Below are 21,809 nucleotides of genomic sequence, written 5' to 3'. Positions count from 1 at the left end.
TCATAAACTCCATTTCAGTTGCTGTGATTTTGGACCTGTTTCGTTTATTTATTACCCAATTCTCTGCTCCATAGGTCATAATACTGCGCACCAAGGTGTTATAAATTCTCTTCTTTGTATTTCTGGTAATCTGTATATCCCACAGTACCCCGTTTATTTGTTTAATACATGTTCTTGTCTGTGCTAATCTGCTGGTTATCTCTTGCTCGGTGATTCCATTTTTTGAGAGTATGAATCCTACATATTTGAATTTGTCAGTGCCGTTAATTTCCCTATTATCGTCCATTTCCAAGTTTCTCACTGGTTCTTGCTCTGTTGTTAAATATTCGGTATTTTCTAGATTTATTTCCAGTCCATTTTTTGTGTATTCCTTTTCTAATTTTCGGAGCATATAGCACAGATCTTCTTCATCTTAAGCCGTTACCACTTGGTCATCTGCAAAGCTTAATGTGTACAAGAAGCTGTCCCGGATTGGTATTCTCATCCCTTCACATTTCCTTTTCCATGGTTTTAATATTTGTTCGAGGAATATCTTGAACAGTGTCGTAGATGTAGAGCATCCCTGCAATAAGCCTTTTGTGGTCTTAAACTCGTTGGAGTATTTATTGCCGGTTTTAACTCTTACCTTGTTGTTGTAAAGGTTTTTTACAGCTTCTATTAACTTCTGAGTTATTCCGATTTCCTTCATCGTGTTCCATAGTTATTTTCTGAGGACTGGGTCATATGCCTTTTTTAAATTTATGAATGCCATGTGTACTGGTCTATTTTTTGCCATTTTTTTTTCAATTAATTGTTGGAGTGTATATATGTGGTCTGAGGGTACCCATGGCTTTTTAAGCGATTTTTTAAAATTTACTTATCGAAATTTTACCGTATTTTCAAGAAATGCTTAAAATAGCTGTGGTATCGCTTCTATAGCACCTATAGGACTCTTTAAAAAATCGAAATAAAGGTCTTTTCTTGTGATTTCAAATTATTCCAAAAAAGAATAACCGAGAAAAGCAGAAAAACATATATCACAGAAAATCGCAGAGTCACCGAGTCGATGAAAGCTGGGCAAAAATTAAGTCTAATATCTTAATCTTAAAGCATTATTTAAGGATGATCGAGTATCACTACCTAACTTAAGTGCAAATACAGGACCATCAATCATAAACGCTGAAGTGGAAAAAGCCATACACCAAGCTAAAAACAACAAAGCCAGTGGACCAGATCAAATATACAGCGAATGGCTAAAATTACTCTCAAATGACAATATAAAAGAACTCACTGTACTTTTCAATCAAATATATGATACCAGTGAAATTCCATCGGACTGGTTAAAATCGATCTTTATTCCTCTACCTAAGAAACCAAACGTTAAGAAATGTAGCGATTGTAGACTCATTAGTTTAATGAGCCATGCCGTTAAAATACTGTTGCATATTCTTCTAAACCGAATTAACAACAAGTGCGAAGAAATAATTAGTCAAGAGCAGTTCGGGTTCCGGAGATGCCTTGAAACTAGAGAAGCACTATTTTCTATGCAAACACTCCTTCAACGATGTTGGGAGGTAAGAAAACCCGTATATATGTGCTTCATTGATTTTGAAAAGGCATTTGATCGCGTTCAGCATACCAGACTAATTACCGCCTTGCAGAGCATCCAACTAGATGAGAAAGACATCAAACTTATTGCCAAACTTTACTGGAACCAAACAGCCATTATTAATACCAACAACAGAGAATCAAAGCCAATCAATATTGAACGAGGCGTAAGACAAAGCTGTATACTATCTCCCACCCTCTTTAACGTGTATTCTGAGAATGTATTTAGGGAAGCTTTAAAAGATCAAAAAGGAATTATCATAGGAGGAGAAATAATTAACAATATACGGTACGCCGACGATACTGTGATTCTAGCTGAAATCATCGACGATCTGCAGGAGCTAATCAATAGAGTTGACATGGAATGCACAAATTGGGGACTGTCGATAAATATCGATAAAACTAAATACATGGTGGCCAGTAAAGTGGATATCGGCGCAACCCAACTGATATTAAACCAACAACCGCTGCAGAGAGTTCAGAGATTCAAATACCTTGGATGTTGAATTATCCAAAATCTAGATCCATCCTTCGAAATTCGATGTAGAATTGAACAGGCAAGAAACTCATTTCAAAAATTCAAGCCTCTATTATCCAATAACTCATTAAATTTGGAAATCCGTGAAAAGTTTACAAGATGTTACGTGTGGTCTGTACTTTTGTATGGATGTGAAACTTGGACTTTAAACGCGATATCATGAATAAAATCGAGGCGTTTGAGATGTGGTTGTATCGAAGGATACTAAAAATTCCATGGACTAGCAGAACTAGAAACGAAGAAGTTCTTCGAAGAATGGGACATCAACGAACTCTATTAAATATTATTAAGAGGCGTAAACTAGAATATCTTGGACATATAATCAGAGGACCAGATATGAGTTCCTTCGGCTAATTCTCAACGGTAAAATCGAAGGAAAGAAATGGATAGGACGGAAGAAACTCTCTTGGTTGAGGAATTTGCGGCAGTGGACAGGTTTGACAGCGGACCAATTGCTACACGTAGCGCAAGACCGAGATCAGTATAAAAATATTATAAGCATGGTAGTCGCCGACGTTCCGTAGGGATATGGCACTCTAAGAAGAAGATCTTAATCTTGGCCAAGGCAGTTCTTGGTGAAAGAAATACAAATAAAAATAAATCGTTCCCAAGGCGAAAAACTCTATAGATTTGTACAGAAGTGAAGGAAAAATGTAAAGAAAAGAAAAAAGCTTACCTGAAATACATGTCAACCAAAACACAAGAGGCGTGCCATAATTACAAGACAATTAGAAACGAAACACATGCAATTGTAAGAAATATAAAAAATGATCACTGGGAACGCTTTTAAAATGATATGGAACATGATTTTACGGTCTGCAAAAGGAAATATGGCACTTCATAAGAGGTCAAAGAACGGAGGTAAAGGAACTAATAGAACCGAAACACATAGGAAAGGATACGTGGATTGACTACCTAAAAAAGCTCTATGCAGAGGAAAAACAAACGACGCTAGAACCGGAAACGCCAGAAATTACCACAAATGAAGAACTTAATATAAATGTACAGGAAGTTCGGAAAATACTTGAAAACCTGAAGAACAGAAAAGCAGCACGTAAAGAAGGGATACCAAACGAATTACTGAAAAATAATTGATGGATTCGACCGTTACTTGATGGAAATTCATTTTATGTAACAATAAAACACTGAAAACTTTGTTTTCAAAACTTCCACAAAATTTATTTTAACCTCCTATCACTACAGCTGTTTCGGCTGATTGCCTTTCTCAAGTGATCTATTTTTGGCATGCGTTTACACTTTATAGTCTATAATGAAGTAGGTTCAGGAGGGGAGAACTGTTTGTCTCAAGCTGGTCATTCAGAATTATATCTGTGTTTTTTAATTTGTTGATTTCCATAGATTCTAACAAAGATAGCTTAAAGCCTTTATTTTGTAAAGCAAAATAAATGCCGTACAATGTAAATATGCTAGAAATGTCTACTTTTCAACAAGCATAAATCCAAGTAAAAAAAAATTTGGTGTCCATTCGGTCTAGGTCATGGAAATAAGAGATTTCTTTGCAAAAATATTTTTGAGAAAATTTTCAATTTTAAGAATAGGATATCATTAACTACTTGCAATGCGATTTTTCTTCTTCCTGGTCTTGCACGATTATCGTGCGTTGGCTATCAAATTGGCTATACTAATTTTGTTGACGGTAGCTCAGAAAAGTGGTGCAGATGATCTCTATGATCTAATCACGCAAATTAGAGAACAATAAGTAGAGATAGCTTGGAGCTGAAAATAAACACAAATAAAACAAAAGCAATTTAGGTTACATGTGCACCAAATGCCGAGATTAATATTAGTGTCGACAACAAACAGATAGAACCCGTACAAAAATTCCAGTATCTTGGTTGCTGGATAACAAACGATCTTGACTACATTGCTATAAGGAGTGGAAACATAGTCTATCGGAATCATACGTATGAGACTTGTAGAAGCTTTTGAGATGTGGGTTTTTCGAAGGATGCTGAAGATCTCTTGGACAGAGCACGTGACCAACGAGGTGCTGAGAAGAAAGGGGACTGAGAGAGAACTCCTACATATTGTAAAAACCAAAAAAACGAGTTATCTAGGACATATTTACAGAGGAGAAAAATACAACTTCCTACGACTGATAATGGAAGGAAAAGTGGAAGGATGAAGAGGTACAGGAAGAAGAAAATGCTCCTGGCTGAAAAATGTAACAGACTGGACAGGCATGGCCACACATTAGATACTAAGAACTACTAAGAAGATATAAGAAGTTATAGCCAATCTTCAGTAATGGAGAGGGCACCTTAAGAAGATATTGCCAACAAGAGGCACAAATTTGGGATAAAATGATTCAAACTTTGTCTGGAAGATGACAAGTTGGCCTAGACAAGATAGAGTTGCTGACATGCGAAAGTGTGTTCGTTGTAGTCGGTATATCCGGTGGTATATCCACGACGAATGTATAGCATTAACAAACGACATATTTTTGTGGTCTCTACTTAATATAACTATAAACTTTTAAATATAAGTTTCTGTCACTAAACTTTGAATTTGTTCTTTAATTATTCCGTATAAAACTTATTATTTACGTCAATTTTTGTTTAAAATGGAACTGACCGTATGAAGTTACCAGTTCCAAATACATAAAGCCAAATATTCAAGATTTATTTAATGTTACAATTTAATATTTCTTTATTTATTTATTAAGTATTTTATCCTTAAATTCGGTAGGGGACATGTTAAGCAATGTTTTTGTGCCCTTATTTGACGTCCTTACATTAGGTTAAAAGTTTTAGCTTATGCCTATATTTTAACCATAAAGAAATTGTTTAGTTCAATAGGAAAGGAGTTAAGATATTCTTACTTTTCAGTTTTTTGCAGCATTTTTTGAAAATTTTCCCGGAATTATACTGAATAATAATACAAAAGAGATTAATAAAATCTTATAACTAAAAAGTATTTATTGTTTTGTCCTTTTATGTGTTCATTTTGAAATCATTTTTAACTAGTATTAATTTTTGTATAAATAGAGTATGTAATTTTTAAGCATGCCTTCAACATGTAGTTTTAAACCCTTTTTTTATCGCTTTCTAACGAAATTCTAATATTAAATATTATTAATAAATTATTTTATGGACCTCGTACATGATCCTTGCAAAAATGAATGAAGTAGAGCCATCTATTAAATAAGAAATACACTAACGTGTTTCTATAAATATGTTGGCTAAGATTATATAAATAGTACAACACATTATTGTTTTACTGGTTGCCTAAAAGTAGGATTCGGTTTTATTTAAAATTAGAATAAATTAGCTACAAATATAAAAATCGGTAAAGGTAAAATTATATATAAAAATTATTCAGCAAAAATAAACTATGGGCAACCAAAAATAAACTATGTTACTCAATGAAATACTACAAGAAAAACAAACCGAAACAAAATTATCTAAATGTATGTTATTTATATTAAATTAATATTTTTATTGTGGCGTTTTTCTATCAGAATATTAATTGTAAATTTGAAAGTTACGCAGGCCATTTTAGAGTACTGACTGATTTTGTGTTTAACGATCTTTTGTCTGCTATTTCCTAATATTGTCGATTGTTAGACCGTGGCGACGTTTTTATCTTGTTGACACGTTTAATTCACTCCACGCAACTAATCTAGTATTGCTCATTCTTGCTATATGTCCCGCCTACCTTCATTTATTTTACAATATGGTTGTACTTCCATTTAATATTGCTCTTTCCATTTCTGGTTGTGGAACCTGCAGTTTCTTCATTGCTTTTGCTCTACAAGCCTAGCATTTTGTTCCGTGTGTCAATACTAGCATTATACATCATTACTCTATGTAAATAGTGCAAAATATGTTTTTCAAGTGTACCTAAACTGTAGGTATATTGTCGGAAGTTTATTCTTAACATCCTAGAATAGCATCTAGTAAGTTTGGATTTACAATTCACCTAATACGCTCTCGAAGAGAAGTTTCCTTGTTGCTCAATATGTTCTTCTTCTTCTTCCTTTTTGTATGTAGGCTTTAAAGATTATTTCTTCCTCAATATTAGAGTCCTAAATTGTTTAAATTATCGCACCTTCTTTTTCTTGGCCTTCCAATACTTCTTCGTCCATTTGGTGACGTATCTCGTGCTATTGGTACTATCCTATCCTCTGCCATTCTACTCCTGTTTCCGTTTTGTCACCCATCTATTAATGCCTTCTATATTGCAAGTTCTTCTTATGTTTTTGCTTCTCTCCCTATCCGACAGACTTTTTCCTAATATTCGTCGGAGTATTTTCATCTCTGTTGTTTCTAGTATTCGTCTGGAAGACAGTGGGTTTAACGAGTCACCCTGTCTGACTCCACTTTGTACTGGTATACACTGTGGTAGTTTTCCATTTATCTTTGCCTGTATTCAATTATGGAAGTAGATGTTTTCGATGGTTTGTATAATATTGATTGGTATGTTTCTTTTATACATTTATACAGTAGGTAGTGATGAAATTCCCGTAGAACTGCTTAAACTTATGGACGATGAATCTATTAAAATACTCCTAGATCTATTTAACACAATATATAGAACTGGAATAATACCTAGGGAATGGCTCCGTTCGACCTTTATACTACTGCCAAAAAAGGCAAATACAAGGGAATGCAGCGAATATCGTACGATAGCTTTGATGAGTCATGCTCTAAAACTGTTCCTGAAAATAATCCATAATAGGATCTATAGGAAATTAGACGTAGACATCAGTAACACTCAGATGGGATTCAGAAAAGGGCTGGGTACAAGGGAGGCTCTGTTTGCAATGAACGTTCTCTCACAGAGATGCTTAGACATGAACCAAGAAATTTACACCTGCTTTATTGATTTCGAAAAGGCCTTTGACAAAGTACAACATGAACCACTAAGACAACTTCTAATAAAGAAAAATATAGACAGCCGAGATATTCGAATTATATGCAACCTATATTGGAATCAAACAGCAAATGTGAAGGTTGAGGGTAGGCTAACAGAAGAAATTCAAATCCGTCGAGGAGTCCGGCAGGGATGCATCTTGTCGCCACTTTTATTTAATCTGTATAGTGAAGCTATTTGTGAACAAGCACTCGAGGAAGAAGATCTTGGTCTGATAATAAATGGTGAGACGATCAACAATATAAGGTATGCTGACGATACGGTTCTCCTAACGGGAACGCTAGTAGAACTACAACATCTCGTTCAAAGTCTCAATATATACTGTAACAGTTACGGCTTGAAAATTAATTTGAAAAAAACTAAATTTATGGTAATCACGAAATCAAAGAACATCAGAGCTAATCTTGTAATAGACAATACAACGATTGAGCGTGTGTCCTGTTATAAATATCTAGGTGCTTGGATCACAGACGAACTGATCAAACAAAAGAGATTAGATGTAGAATAGAAATCGCTAGATCAGTCTTTAATAGAATGCGCAAACTCTTTTGCAATCGTGATATCAATATAAAGTTACGAATACGAATGCTGCGGTGTTATGTCTTTTCTACCCTGTTGTATGGAGTAGAGGCTTGGACACTAAAACAGTTGACCACAAAAAACATCGAAGCTTTCGAGATGTGGTGCTATAGGCGCATTCTCAGAATATCATGGATGGACCGCGTCACTAACACGCAAGTACTCCAAACTTTAGACAAAAGATGCGAAATTCTAAATGAGATAAAAACTAGAAAGATGGAATACTTGGGGCACATTGTGAGAGGTGAAAAGTACGAACTTTTAAGAAATATCATGCAGGGCAAAATTAAGGGCAAAAGAAGTGTGGGAAGAAGAAAAATATCGTGGCTTCGTAATCTACGTGAATGGTTCGGGTGTAGTTCGATTGAACTTTTTAGGCGCGCTGCTAACAAAGTCGCAGTGGCCATGATGATTTCCAATCTCCGCTAGGAGTGGCACGAGAAGAAGAGAAGAACAGTAGGTATAAGACGTCTTCGTCTTGGATGCTATCGAAAGCCTTTGTCAGGTCTATAAAACATAGATATGCTGGTTTATTGTACTCGATGGCCTTTTCTGTGATTTGTCTTAGTACATATACGACTTCCATGCAGGATCTTCCAGATTCATATGTTAACTGGTTTATTAATATTTATAAATATTTTATAGCATTTTTTGCTTTAACCCACTTTATTTTTAGAAAAGTTATTTTTGCTTAGAATCAGGACTCTAGTTACATATTACCTTGCATGTAGACAATCTATAGCATGCCCCACATATTGTCTGGTGGTAACAGCCAAAGAGAAGGTTATTAAAAGGATGACGGTGGCGTTCGTATTCAGCCTGAATATCGAAGAATCTATTGTATAACCATTGATCTGGAACAAAAATAGTATTTTTAATTCAATGTTCTAAATTGCTTACAAAAACAGAATCAGTGCTAGAGTTAGTATCCAGAAGAAGACCAATACATAGAGAATAATGAAGGTTATCTACAAGAATCAATATATTGGCACATATTCACGAACAAATTAACAAAAATCCTTTATAGACTATGTAGAAATGCTACACAATTCATTCATTCAAACAAGACATGTAAGAGATTATAGACGAATCGAGTGTGTGGTCATATCATCTTGTAGTCAAAGGAAATGTATGTAAATAACTTTCTTGAATGTATATAAAACTCTTCTTAAATTGTTAATAAAAAAATGATACTTCACACAAATACATTCCTTTATTTTAATGACTCAAAGCATGAATAAAATTTGAATGTTTCTCAGTGAATGACAATACCACAATGAATGAAATGAATAGCTTACACAAAGAACTGTTATTGGCAACCGGCTGCAAACCAAAAAATAGATTTCATGGAAAGGCGTTAACACACAATGCCCACTTTTATTCAAATATTTAAAGCTAAAACAATACCTTGAAAACCCTTGATATCAGGAATAAACGAATTACTTATGTTATAATAAAAAAAATGACAAGCACAAACTCATTTTCTCACAAGGACCAAAGAGGTCGTAAAGCTTCATCGAATTAAACAACAGATGAGACCATTTACTTAATCAAAGAGCACTTAAAGTCGCTTCCTAAGTACAGTAGCCATTACTCTAGGATTAGATCTCCAAATGTGAAGTATTTGAGCGTGGAACTGACAATGAAAAAAATCTACACTTTGTATGTAGAACTGTATATGGAAAGAAACGTAAACCCTGCGAAGAAGAGTTACTATAGGTATATTTTCCGTACTCATTTTGACCTTTCACTCGAGAGACCTCACACCAATGGTGTTGATCCAGAAAGAGTTGCAACAGCGAAAAATTGAAAAAATTACACTTGCGCAAGGCACAAGCTGCAAAAAATGCAAAGGATGATGATGCATCAAATTTCAAAGATGACCCAACTACAGTAGTTGTATGCTTTGAATTATAGTTTATTCGTCTTCCGGGTTTGGACCGTGTCATTTGTGAGTGACCCAAAAGTGGGTTCATCTCGACGTTTCGCTACAATTGTATGTAGCTTCTTCAGGAGAACAAAAAAGAAAAAGAAACAAAAGACAAGAAGATGGGTAGTTAGCAACGGTAACTCAGTTACTCAACGCAACCAGAGGCGAATACTAACTACCAAGATGGGCATTTGGTCACAGTAACTCAACTACTCAACGCAGCCAGAGGTGAAAACCAAATGCCAGGACAGGGATTCACGTCCAACAGCTCAGAACACTAACGCGTCGAGAGGCAGGGAGTGAATCCGACGATTACTCCGCTACCGCTCTATTTATAGTCGCGGTGACCTGTCGTGTCGGGACGTATCGGCACACTCCGTGGCGCGAACGTCAAGAAGCGCGCGCTGGCCAATCATGTGGCTGCATCGTGGTAGCGGGACCGGACGGCGGCTCTAGACTGGGATTCCAGATGGGAGACAAGTAGTATCCTTCCTCTCGATTGATATTATATTGATTTTTTCGGATCTCTAGAGATTCGCGGATTTTCCTGGAATAAAAGAAGGGGCTCTTAGAAATGATATGAGTTTTTTCGAACAATATGGAATGACCGGTTTCTTGGCAGTGTTCAGCAACTGCAGAATGGGAGAAAAGACCTGATCGAATGCATCTTTGATGCTCTTGAATCCGAGTTTTGACGGAACGACCAGTTTCGCCAATATACACTTGTCCACATGAACAAGGAATAGAATAGACACCACAGGAAGATAGGGGCGGTAATGGGTCCTTAGGAGAGGGTAGATATTGTGAGATTTTCTTGGGTGGTCGAAAAGTAGTCCTGATACCTTCCTTGCGAAGAATTTTGCCAATCCTATCAGTGACACTTCGAATATACGGAAGAAAAGCCACAGGAGTATTACCCGAAGATTCTGAATTTGTCGTCCTAGGGTGTAAAGGGGGATGTAGATGTCGGTGTGTAATATTTTGAATTGTGGACTTGGAGTAACCGTTGGCGACAAGGGTTTTTTGCAGATGGCCAAGTTCTTCTCTAAGGTTGTCAGGTTCTGAACCTGACAACCTTAGAGAAGAACTTGGCCATCTGCAAAAAACCCTTGTCGCCAACGGTTACTCCAAGTCCACAATTCAAAATATTACACACCGACATCTACATCCCCCTTTACACCCTAGGACGACAAATTCAGAATCTTCGGGTAATACTCCTGTGGCTTTTCTTCCGTATATTCGAAGTGTCACTGATAGGATTGGCAAAATTCTTCGCAAGGAAGGTATCAGGACTACTTTTCGACCACCCAAGAAAATCTCACAATATCTACCCTCTCCTAAGGACCCATTACCGCCCCTATCTTCCTGTGGTGTCTATTCTATTCCTTGTTCATGTGGACAAGTGTATATTGGCGAAACTGGTCGTTCCGTCAAAACTCGGATTCAAGAGCATCAAAGATGCATTCGATCAGGTCTTTTCTCCCATTCTGCAGTTGCTGAACACTGCCAAGAAACCGGTCATTCCATATTGTTCGAAAAAACTCATATCATTTCTAAGAGCCCCTTCTTTTATTCCAGGAAAATCCGCGAATCTCTAGAGATCCGAAAAAATCAATATAATATCAATCGAGAGGAAGGATACTACTTGTCTCCCATCTGGAATCCCAGTCTAGAGCCGCCGTCCGGTCCCGCTACCACGATGCAGCCACATGATTGGCCAGCGCGCGCTTCTTGACGTTCGCGCCACGGAGTGTGCCGATACGTCCCGACACGACAGGTCACCGCGACTATAAATAGAGCGGTAGCGGAGTAATCGTCGGATTCACTCCCTGCCTCTCGACGCGTTAGTGTTCTGAGCTGTTGGACGTGAATCCCTGTCCTGGCATTTGGTTTTCACCTCTGGCTGCGTTGAGTAGTTGAGTTACTGTGACCAAATGCCCATCTTGGTAGTTAGTATTCGCCTCTGGTTGCGTTGAGTAACTGAGTTACCGTTGCTAACTACCCATCTTCTTGTCTTTTGTTTCTTTTTCTTTTTTGTTCTCCTGAAGAAGCTACATACAATTGTAGCGAAACGTCGAGATGAACCCACTTTTGGGTCACTCACAAATGACACGGTCCAAACCCGGAAGACGAATAAACTATAATTCTGACTCTGGCCGTGGAAGCCTACGATTTCATTTGTATGCTTTGATTTACAAAAGACTCTTCCAACTCCTAGTTTAACCTGCAAAAAAACATACTATAGCCGTCAACTTTGAACTTATATTTTTTGTGTGCACAATGTTTTTGTGCCCTGGATAGGCACAGATGTTTTTGTGGCATGAAGGCTAAGGTAATCGCTTCCTGCCTTTGGAAATACATCCAGACGCTGCCACCAACCGTTAAGCGCATAATTATGTACAGTGACAACTGTGGTGGCCAACACAAAAGTCATTATATTGCAAAGTTCTGGCATTATGTAGTCCAAAAGACACAAATTGATACTGTTGACTACAGTTTTCTGGTAGTGGGACATTGATTCATGAAATGTGACCAAGATTTCGGGATTATCGAAAAAGCGAAAAACAGAAACCATCAGCAGGTTTATGTACCAAGTATGTGGGCCGACATCATAGTGAAATCTAGTAGGAAGTTCATGGTGATGCAAATGGAGAATGATGACTTTGTGTCTTTAGATTCACTAGAACCTTACTTTAGGAAAAATGTACCAGGTATCACTAAAATGCAGCGTATGCATTTTGAGAAAGCATATCCATACACACTGTTTTACACAGAAAGCGTCAACCTTTGTACCTTTTACCAGCTGAACATGAAGTCCTCAAGAGCTGGTCGAACTCTCAACGAACTCCTGTTAATAGCAGCAACAGGAGATAAGCCAAAAATCAAGAAACTTAAATTTGACAACTTACAGTCACTTGTGCCATACATTTTCCCTATCTACCACGACTTCTTCAACACCTTACAATACTCTAATGGGCCTAACAATGTTCCTGTCGAAGTTAACTAGAATGCTATTGTTCCCCCAGATGCCGACGAGCCAGGAAACATTTTTGATAGCGAGTCAGAAACTGATTAGTTATACTTCAGGAATGGTAACTGATTTAAACAATTTTGTAACTCATTCTGTTAATGATTTTTTGTTAAATTACATTATTTTCACCACAGTTGTATTTTTTACTCAATCCAAATTTTCATATATAAAAAAACCCAAAGGTTCAGTCAATATTTGGTTCTTTTTTTGAAAGCCAAGGGATACAAGTAATCACTCTTATCACCTTATCAAGGATTGTAAAATCAGGGCAAAAAGACAAGATCTAAAACTTATTCTACAGCTTATGTAACACTCCTAAGTTATTTTAAAAAGTGTTTTAAGTGTATAAAACAATCACTTATAATTTTAAAAGAGAGTTAAACTTAAACTTTCTTTTTCTCGTTATCAATATTTAGTCACTTGTACCCCTTGGCTTCTGGCTCCTCAATTACAGATTACATTGTCAGAAAAGGAAGAACTACACAGAATGAGAATGAAGTTTGTGAAAATCCATGGCCTTTACCGCAAATATCTATTGCAGAGACAGTTTCTTCTGACGATGAAGATGATTTTGAGCCATTTCGCAAACGTTGCAAACCATTATCAGATATCGATAATGATTAAAAATGTAAATGTAAAACTATATGTACCTATTATTTTCCCATAAAATAAAACTAATTAAGTTTTGAATACATACAAGTTTTTTTAAGATTTTGTATAAATTTCTTACAGATATTCGAGAACTAATTTATCATGCAGCTTATTTCTTTTAATTTCTGCAAACTTTTTTTTATTTTGGTTTTATGTAATTTTAGAATGCTGCGGAAAATATCTCTACTTTTTTAAGGCAAGTAATGTCCTTTTTATTGCCATTTTTTTATATGCGCTTTTCTGTGCACCGCATAAAACGAGGCCTTACTGTATACAATTTGCATAAACAGACAACCAACTGCAAAATATTTTACGAAAAATGAACGAAACCTATAATACAAATAAAGAAACAGTAGTAGAGCAACATAATAACAATAATAACAACGTAGCAAAGGATGGAGAGCATCTTGGGGATCAGTTTGGTATATAACAAGAAAAAATTTACAAAACTTTGACAAATTGTCGTCTGCGGGAAATTAATTAAAGTTTTTTCCACGATATGATTAACGAATATGAAAGAAGAGGAGTAGAATGAGTAACAAAGGAAATTGAACATACTTTTTAAGATTACTTTATAATAATGCTTCTAAATAAAGATCTAGTTGCAAAAATTGTTTTATTTGATGATTCATCGACTGTCGATCTTTCACAAGGAAACAGATAGATTTGCAATTGGTTATATATACAAGGAAATGGATATGGGTATTATAGTAATAATTCTTTTAGTTTAATAATCTTTTCTTACCGTTTGCGTCAACTGATAAACACCTCTTATGATCTCCCTCGGAAAATTCATACTAGACCTCCGTCCTCGTCTAGGATTTCCACCGATCTCTAGTAGTTTGTTTGGAGATTGCGTCGCAGGCTTCGGTTTTCTTAGCGATTGAAGAAACACCCGCTTTTCTTTTGGTTGCTTCGCTGGAACGGTACCATAGTGCTGGATCTTGACGGTTTGGGGTCGTGTGGGGTCTGTCATTTGCTAATTTACTGAAATGGAAATATTTTAACATTATTTCATACAACTAAAGGAATTAACGATTAGAATCCAATGTTTAGTAATATACTGAGTTAGTCATGATGTAAATGATTGAGTCTCTCCAATTGAAGAAGCATTCGACGATAGATCAGCTCTATAGGATTCCACATCATCTTTAATCATTGATCACATCTATACCTCTTTTTGTAGTGCCCAACTGTTGTCGGATATTGGTGACTATCATGGTAATCTGTATTTTGCAAACTACTGCTCAGAAAAGATTTGTGGTTGTTGTGTTGAATCCTTCGCCTTTCTGGTCCCCGTTTTCCTTCTAGAATTAATTGCAGCAAACCATATCTTTCGCTGATCTTCATGATGTGACCGAGGTATTTGATTTTGGTATTTTGGTTTATATTGTATAGTCCAGGAAATGAAGCATTTCACCTCGCAATTTTTTCGTCCTGCGTGGATTGACTTGAAATTTTAACAGAAGGTAGGTAATAGCCTAAGGATCAAAATCTATATCGAACCAAAGTGCGTCAAAGCCTTGGGGGTGGTTGCCACCCCATCTCGGAGGTGAAAATTTTTTTTTACGTTTTAACCACAGGTTTCGATTAAAAAAGTGATTCTAAACAAAAAATGTCTTATGTATACATTTTTTTTGTAAAACTGATATTTTTCAAGTTATTCGCGATTGAAAGTAACAACTTTTAGGCGAAAAAATCGACGTTTTTAATCGATTTTTCGCGAATAACTCGAAAATGGTGCATTTTATCAAAAAAATTGTAGAGAACAAATTTGTAGCTTTTAAAAATACAAATACAATTCATTTTTTAAAATGTTTTTGCGATATAATAGGAACCGAAATACGGCCTATCAATGTTCAGCGGTTTTCTTCAAATGCCAAATTTGAAAGATTCAAAGTCAAATATCGGGAAAATGATGCATTTTTTGGAAGAAAACTCATAGAACCTTTTTTAAAGAGCATAAATAGACCTATCATAAAAAAAAAGACTCTAGCTCAAAAATTGAGTGAGTTATGATGAAAATATGGTCAATACCTCATTTTTTTACGAAAAAATCTATGAAAACAACCCCCGTTGTTTTCATAATTAAACCCCATAATTATCCCCATAATTAAAATCGATCTTCACCCTTCTGCAATTCTCTCTGTACATGTATTGTTAATACGTCCAAGAAGTTTGACCCATTTAAAATGCTTAGTTTTAGAAAAAGTACAGCTTAAAGTGAGAAACGATTTACAATTTCATATTTTTTACCCTTCTTTTTTTAAATATCCCCGAAAATACTGAATATATGAAAAAAATAATATGTACTAAATTGTAGTTTTTTTAATGACTAAAATTTTCCTTTATTTAGATTTGTTGTACAATGAATATTTGGCGAGATATAGCCGTTTAAAGCATCGATTTACTATCAAGCACCATCTTTTTAGAGCCCTTTAAACTCACCCCATTTAAAAACCAAGGATTCCAAAAAGATTTAATTCACAGATCCTTGTAGCTCTTAAAAACCTCTACAAAATCGTTTTTGAAGAAACACTCTATCGTTAAAAATGAAGGAAATACGTTAAAAAAAAAATGAGTTTTTTTTAATATTATAATTGTTTTACCTATAAATGTAAATATTTTCAACTATTTATGTAAATGTATAAGAATATATGGTGCCTTTTTATGTTGATAAATTTTTTTGTATTTAATTCTACTTTTTTCAATTTATATTAATTAAATTAAAGTATAAAAAAATCACTATTTAACTAATCCAAACCAAATTTCACTCATCTTAAGATTTATAATGTTATTTTACAATTTTTGAAAATTAGGGGTAGTTTTCACCCCTAAGAACAATCAGGGTTCATCGGCATGACATAAACTATAAAGCAGAGGGAGAGTTGAGCTTAAATCCAAATTTTTATCCAAATCGATCCAAGGCGAAATCATTTTTTTAGAATTAATAATTTTTTTACATTAATCTCTAACAAGGGTTGCTTTTTAAGGGTTGAAATATGATGGAACTCTATTCAAAAGTATAAAATAATCATTATTTAACTAATTCAAACCAAATCTTACCCATATTCAGGTTTAATATGTTATTTTTAAAATTTTTGACAATTAGGGGTAGTTTTCACCCCTAAAACCCTTCAACGCACTTCGGTTCGATATAGATTTTGATCCTTGGGCTATCACCTACCTTCTGTTAAAATTTCAACTCAATCCATGCAGTACGAAAAAATTGCGAGGTTTTAACTTTTTTCGAGCTTCATTTCCTGAACTAGTAGTTAACAACTCTTTTCCCTTTTACATTCTTAATAAAATGTCTTGGTCTGTTAAAAATAAAATAATAAATAAAACTAATAAAGCCACGTTTCGAAAGACTCAATTTTCTTTGAGGTAGCATCTGGGAGAGTCCACGACTCAACTCCGTAGAACAGTATAGGAAAGATATAACATCGTAGTAACTTGATTTTTATGGGTACTGATAAATCATGGACTCTAAATAGCTTAGTCATTTTTTGAAATTCAATTCTTGCTTTCTCTATCCTACATTTTATTTTACATATCTTTTATCTATTTATCCTACAAAACTGTGGGGTTTCCTAGTAAAATCTGCAATGAAAATTGAATTTTCTTTTGTAAAGAAATTCGCATCTGCTGCGAAGATTTTCTTTCGTATGTCATTTTACGAATCGATAGTGGAGTATTGATTCTATGTTAAAACATTTTGGCATAAGAGTTACTGGTGCCCTATTGGTGTTAACTATGACCTAAACATTAACGTTATTAGGTCAGTGTCATTAATGTTTTCCTTCAAGTCACTTAAAAGTCGGTTATATTTCACGATAAGCAACATGCAAAAAAGCCATAGTGGCAGGTCAAAAAAACTTTTAGGAAAATTTTTACCTTGGAAAAGTTGTGGAAAATAAGAAAAATTCAATTTTCAGAAAAACAAAAGTAACACGTACTGTGGAAATCTGACAGATTTCATAGAACATATGATGTGCAGTGCTCAAGTCCAACTGATTCAGTTAATGGACGGCTGAAGAATATCACAAAAAGACTCAAAGCATAGACATCAATAGGAAAAGATCACAACTCGGCCAAATATCTAGGAATGAACTGCAACATTCGACTTAAAAAATGGAAGAGCATTAATCCCTTTTACTATTCTTTTTCTAATATTAAATATTGTCACGGTTTCATCAATAATACTATTCTTTTTCTTAGGGTCCTGTCCGTTCCGAACGTTGGCGATCATTCTGGCTATGATGATTTTGTTGGTTGTTATACGGAATAGCTGTGGTAAGGTCTTTCTATACCATGCTCTCAGATTAGCAAGCCAGGATATTCTTCTTCGTCCTGTAGCCCTTTATCCTTCAATTTTAACTTGCAAAATGCATTGAAGTAGCCTTGATTTCTCATTACATGTCACAAGTACTGCAGCTTACTGCCTTTCATGATATTGACCAAATCACCATTGGTGACTCTGTCTGTCCATCTTCAGGATCACTCTATATAACCATAGCTCAAAATCCTGAAGTTTTGATAGAGTTTCCGTCTTCAATGTCCACGTTTCTACTGCGTACAGAAGCACTGAGTACACGTAACATTTAAGGAGCCTTATTTTTGTTTCTAGTGTGAGGTCATGGCTCTTGAAGACAGAGCTCATAGTCAAGAATGCACTTTTTGAAGAACGTGTCATAGACACGTTCAATTCTCATTTGGTTCACATACAAATTTGCTCGAGTTATGTTTTCCTTGCTGATGATCATTGGCTTGTTCATTAAGTTTTGCAGCCCTTCTCTGGTATTGGAAAACACTACTGTATCATCTGCATACCGCAGATTATTGAGCTTGACTCCATTTATTGAGATGCCTTCATCAATATCTTTTATAGCCTCTTTAATCTCCTTGTACAGATTAAATATCAGTGAAATTATACACCCCTGTCTCACTCCCCTTAAGATTTTGACCTGATCTGTATATTCTCCATCTATTCGGAGCACCGCTAATTATTTCCAATACAGGTTAGCAATTATTTTTAGGTCTCGTTCGTCAAACCCTGTCCTCTTCGGCACTTCCATCATGTTTTCATGCCTGACTCTATTGTAAGCCTTCTTGTAGTCAATCAGGCATGCAAAAACATCACAGCTGACATCTCTACATTTCTGAAACAATCCGTTTGGCGTTCACAAATCCACACTGATTGGGCTCAATTTGTTCCTTGCATTTCAAGTAAATTCTTTTGTGTATGACATTTAAAAACAGCTTTAGTAGATGGCTGATTAGGTTTCTATTCCGATTTGAGCCACTCTACTGGTATTTTTCTTTCTTGAAATATTTCATTAAATATTTCAGTTATTATTTTTATTTGTTCTGCATCTAATAGCTTCGGCAGTTCTGCATCTGCAGGAATTTCATCAAGTCCCGGTGCCTTTCCATCCTTCATTTCTCTAAAGACTGCCGTTATTTCTTCTGGTAGGATTTTGGGACTCGAATTTTCTTCAATGATGGGTTCTTGTATTGTTGTAAGGTCGTGGAAAAGTTTCTCCAAGTATTATTCCCATACTTTCGTTTTATCTTCTTTGGTTATGGCAAGATTGCCTTCATCATCTGTTATTTTTCCGCTGTTGTTTTTTCGGAACTTTCCAGCTATTTCCTTCACCTTTCGATGGACATTGAAGTTATCATATCGACTCTGATACTCCTCTATTTCTTGACATTGTTCTGTTTTTTGTTTCTCTTTGGCTTCTCTTGTATTTCTTCTGATGGTACGTATTCTCTTATATTCTTAGAAAGTTTCTTTGTTTTTTTTTTCTCTGATCCATAAGGTCAAGTATTTCATCGGTCATCCACGATTTTCGTTTCTCTGTATGTTTCTTCAAGTGTTGTTATTTTATTTTTATTTCTCTCACTGTTTCTTGTATGATAGTCAGACTTTACTCTATAGTTCCTGCATTTCTGTATTTTAGTTATAGTATAATACATATTATAATAAACGTCCTTCTTGCAGTTTTCAGCAGTTACTCTTGTCAGAAAATTACGTAGCAATTGTTGGACCATCTGACATTTTGGATTTAGCAGTCAAATTTTATAGTGTAATACATTTGCTCAAATTTTTATAGCTATGCAAAAATTATCTAGTTCTGTAAAAATACGAAGGAAAGCTACTATTTATACAGCTGAATAACAGTTAGGAAAATGTTCAAATCTTTCTGCCACATTAAAATCGTGCGGCAGTTCAATTTTTATCCCAATTATAAAACAATGTACGTGATATAATATAAAAATATTATTTTTGAAAAAGAAAAATATATCGACCCATATTTACTGGAATTAACCTACTTATTTATAGAATTAGCATTTTTAATATATAAATATTTGGCGACTTTGCGGTTTATTGCTTAAATAGATTATTCGTTCGGCAAAAGGATAATAAAACTTGTATCCAACATAAATACTTGTTAAAAACGTGCGGTATGATTTAGAATAATATTGGGCATTCGGTGAAAAGGGAGACAAGTCATAAAACTTGAAAATGAGAAAAGCACTATTTAAAATTTTACAAAAAATTTTTTTTAGTTGATTATAATGATAATGCATAATAATAGACCTCTGGCTGGTCTCAACTTGCGTGGAGGAGGGGCTTTGAATTGGGTAGGAGCCCTTCAGTACTTTGAGTAAGACAGACTAGGCGAGGAAGTCCTCAACCCCATCCGAATGGCTGATAGGGAAAGTTCCTGCAGGACAGGTACGAATAAGGCATAGCAAAATAAGTACATGCGGATCAACTGAGGACATGGCGTTGGACAGCAGTAATGGCATTACTGGATTAAGGCTGTGGGAAAGTAAAAAAAATCCTGTAGGCTTCATTCTAGATACTCACAGGCTGTGACACTGCGATGGGGAAGGCAACGGGAAACCATCCCATAAATAGTCCCTAGTTCATTCATCATGGTTGATGTAAACCAATTTGGAGAAGGTACTGATCATGGACTTCGGATACTAAGATCCGGCAGGGGAGGAAGAACACGAAAATGTAAGGCTTCCCAGGTCGTCAACCCATGAAATCCTTGCCAATATTTAAACACGAATAGAGAAAAAGTGTGCAGGTGTAACGTTCAAAAAATCTGTACTTGGAATGTTCGGAGTATGTTTGAAGGAGGAAAGATACACAACACCATTCAAGAAATGAAAAGGCTAAATATCTATGTAGTGGAAATCAGCGAGATGAGATGGCCAGGCTCGGTAGGAGACGATAAAGCACATGATTGGAATGGCGTAGCGGTGATTCTGAGCAAAAAGGTCGATGGGGCTGTGATCAGCGTGCTACATCTCTCTGATAGTCATTCTGATGAAGCTGCAACGCAGATCCGTTAATACTAACATCATTCAAATTTACGCTCCAACATCAGAAAAGCCAGAAGAGGAGTTAATACGCCAGAAGAGGAGTTCCACGTACTTGTAAAAAAGCACTAAAATATACCAAGAAGAACGAGCTTACCATCATCATGGGTGATTTTAATGCCAAAGTTGGCAAAAGCAGAATTGAAGACAGAAGATTTTACCATTGCTAACACTTGGTTTAGACTTTCTCCGAGACGACTTTATACGTGGAAGTCATCTGCAAATACAGCCAACAATATCATCAGAAACCAGATAGACTTTATTCTCACTAACAAAAGATTCAAGATCAGCTTGAGTGATGACATTCTACAGATGATCGACCAAAGGAGATTACTGAAAAACAGGGACGCGAAAAAATACCAAGAAATCAACCAAACAATTAAAGAAATACAAAGAGCCAAGGAGACATGGATGCAAGAAAAATGTAAACTAATCGAAAAGCTACAAGTGAAACACGATCATATAAATATCCACCGAAAGATTCGAGAAGTCACTGGTGAAAACGAGGTGAGAGCAGCTCTAAAATAGTCTAAGAATCGTAAGGGTACAGGTCCGGACGAAATACCCGTTGAACTTAAGGTAACTTTAAATTAAGGTAATGAGTAAAGTGAGTATGAAGGAATTAACTGAACTGTTTAACGCCATATACGATTCAGGTAATATTCCAGAGGAATTGCTATTGTCAATATTCGTAACACTACCAAAAAACGATCTACGAAAACAAGCGAAGATTTCCGAACTATCAGCGTTCTGATATAGCGAGCTATACATGCCAGAATTTACAAGAAATGCGAAGAAAATGTCGATGAAATGCAATTTGGCTTCCGCAATTCCATGGATACACGAGAAACCCTTTCCACCTTAAAAGTCCTACTTCAGAGATGTCGCGATGTCAGTTGTGATGTCTATATTTGTTTTATTGACTACGCCAAGGCATCTCACCGTTGTCAGCAGCAGAAGATGGTCGCCGCCCTACAAACAGTAGGATTGGATTAGAAGGACATTTGGATCATCATGAATTTATACTGGAACCAGCGTGCTCAAGTCAAGGTCGAAGACCAACTGAGCGACCAAGTCAAGATTATGCGAGGAGTAAGGCAAGGCTGTGTGATCTCGACGACTCTTTTCAATATATACTCTGAGGAAATTTGTACTGAAGCCTGGAATAGCACGTTTTCTGTTATTTACGTTTTTAA

The 21,809-nt window shown here is 35.7% G+C and overlaps 1 protein-coding gene across 1 annotated transcript in view; it reads right to left on the bottom strand.

The window, feature by feature from the left end:
* Positions 1–21,809, bottom strand: part of shakB (Innexin family member shaking B) — a 124,405-nt gene that overhangs the window by 87,935 nt on the left and 14,661 nt on the right. Inside the window, exons 2-3 of the mRNA XM_072542231.1 lie at positions 13,958–14,199; positions 8,321–8,454 (exon numbers count right to left, since the gene is read on the bottom strand). Of these exons, the coding sequence (XP_072398332.1) occupies positions 8,321–8,454; positions 13,958–14,188 (365 nt within the window). The 5' untranslated portion in view covers positions 14,189–14,199. The remainder of the gene's footprint in view (positions 1–8,320; positions 8,455–13,957; positions 14,200–21,809) is intronic.

The sequence above is a fragment of the Diabrotica undecimpunctata genome, chromosome 8 (genome assembly GCF_040954645.1).
Source record: "Diabrotica undecimpunctata isolate CICGRU chromosome 8, icDiaUnde3, whole genome shotgun sequence".
NCBI classification, from domain to species: Eukaryota; Metazoa; Arthropoda; class Insecta; order Coleoptera; family Chrysomelidae; genus Diabrotica; species Diabrotica undecimpunctata.
Note: the sequence above shows the minus strand (reverse complement) of the source record. Positions and strands in the feature narration are given on the sequence as shown.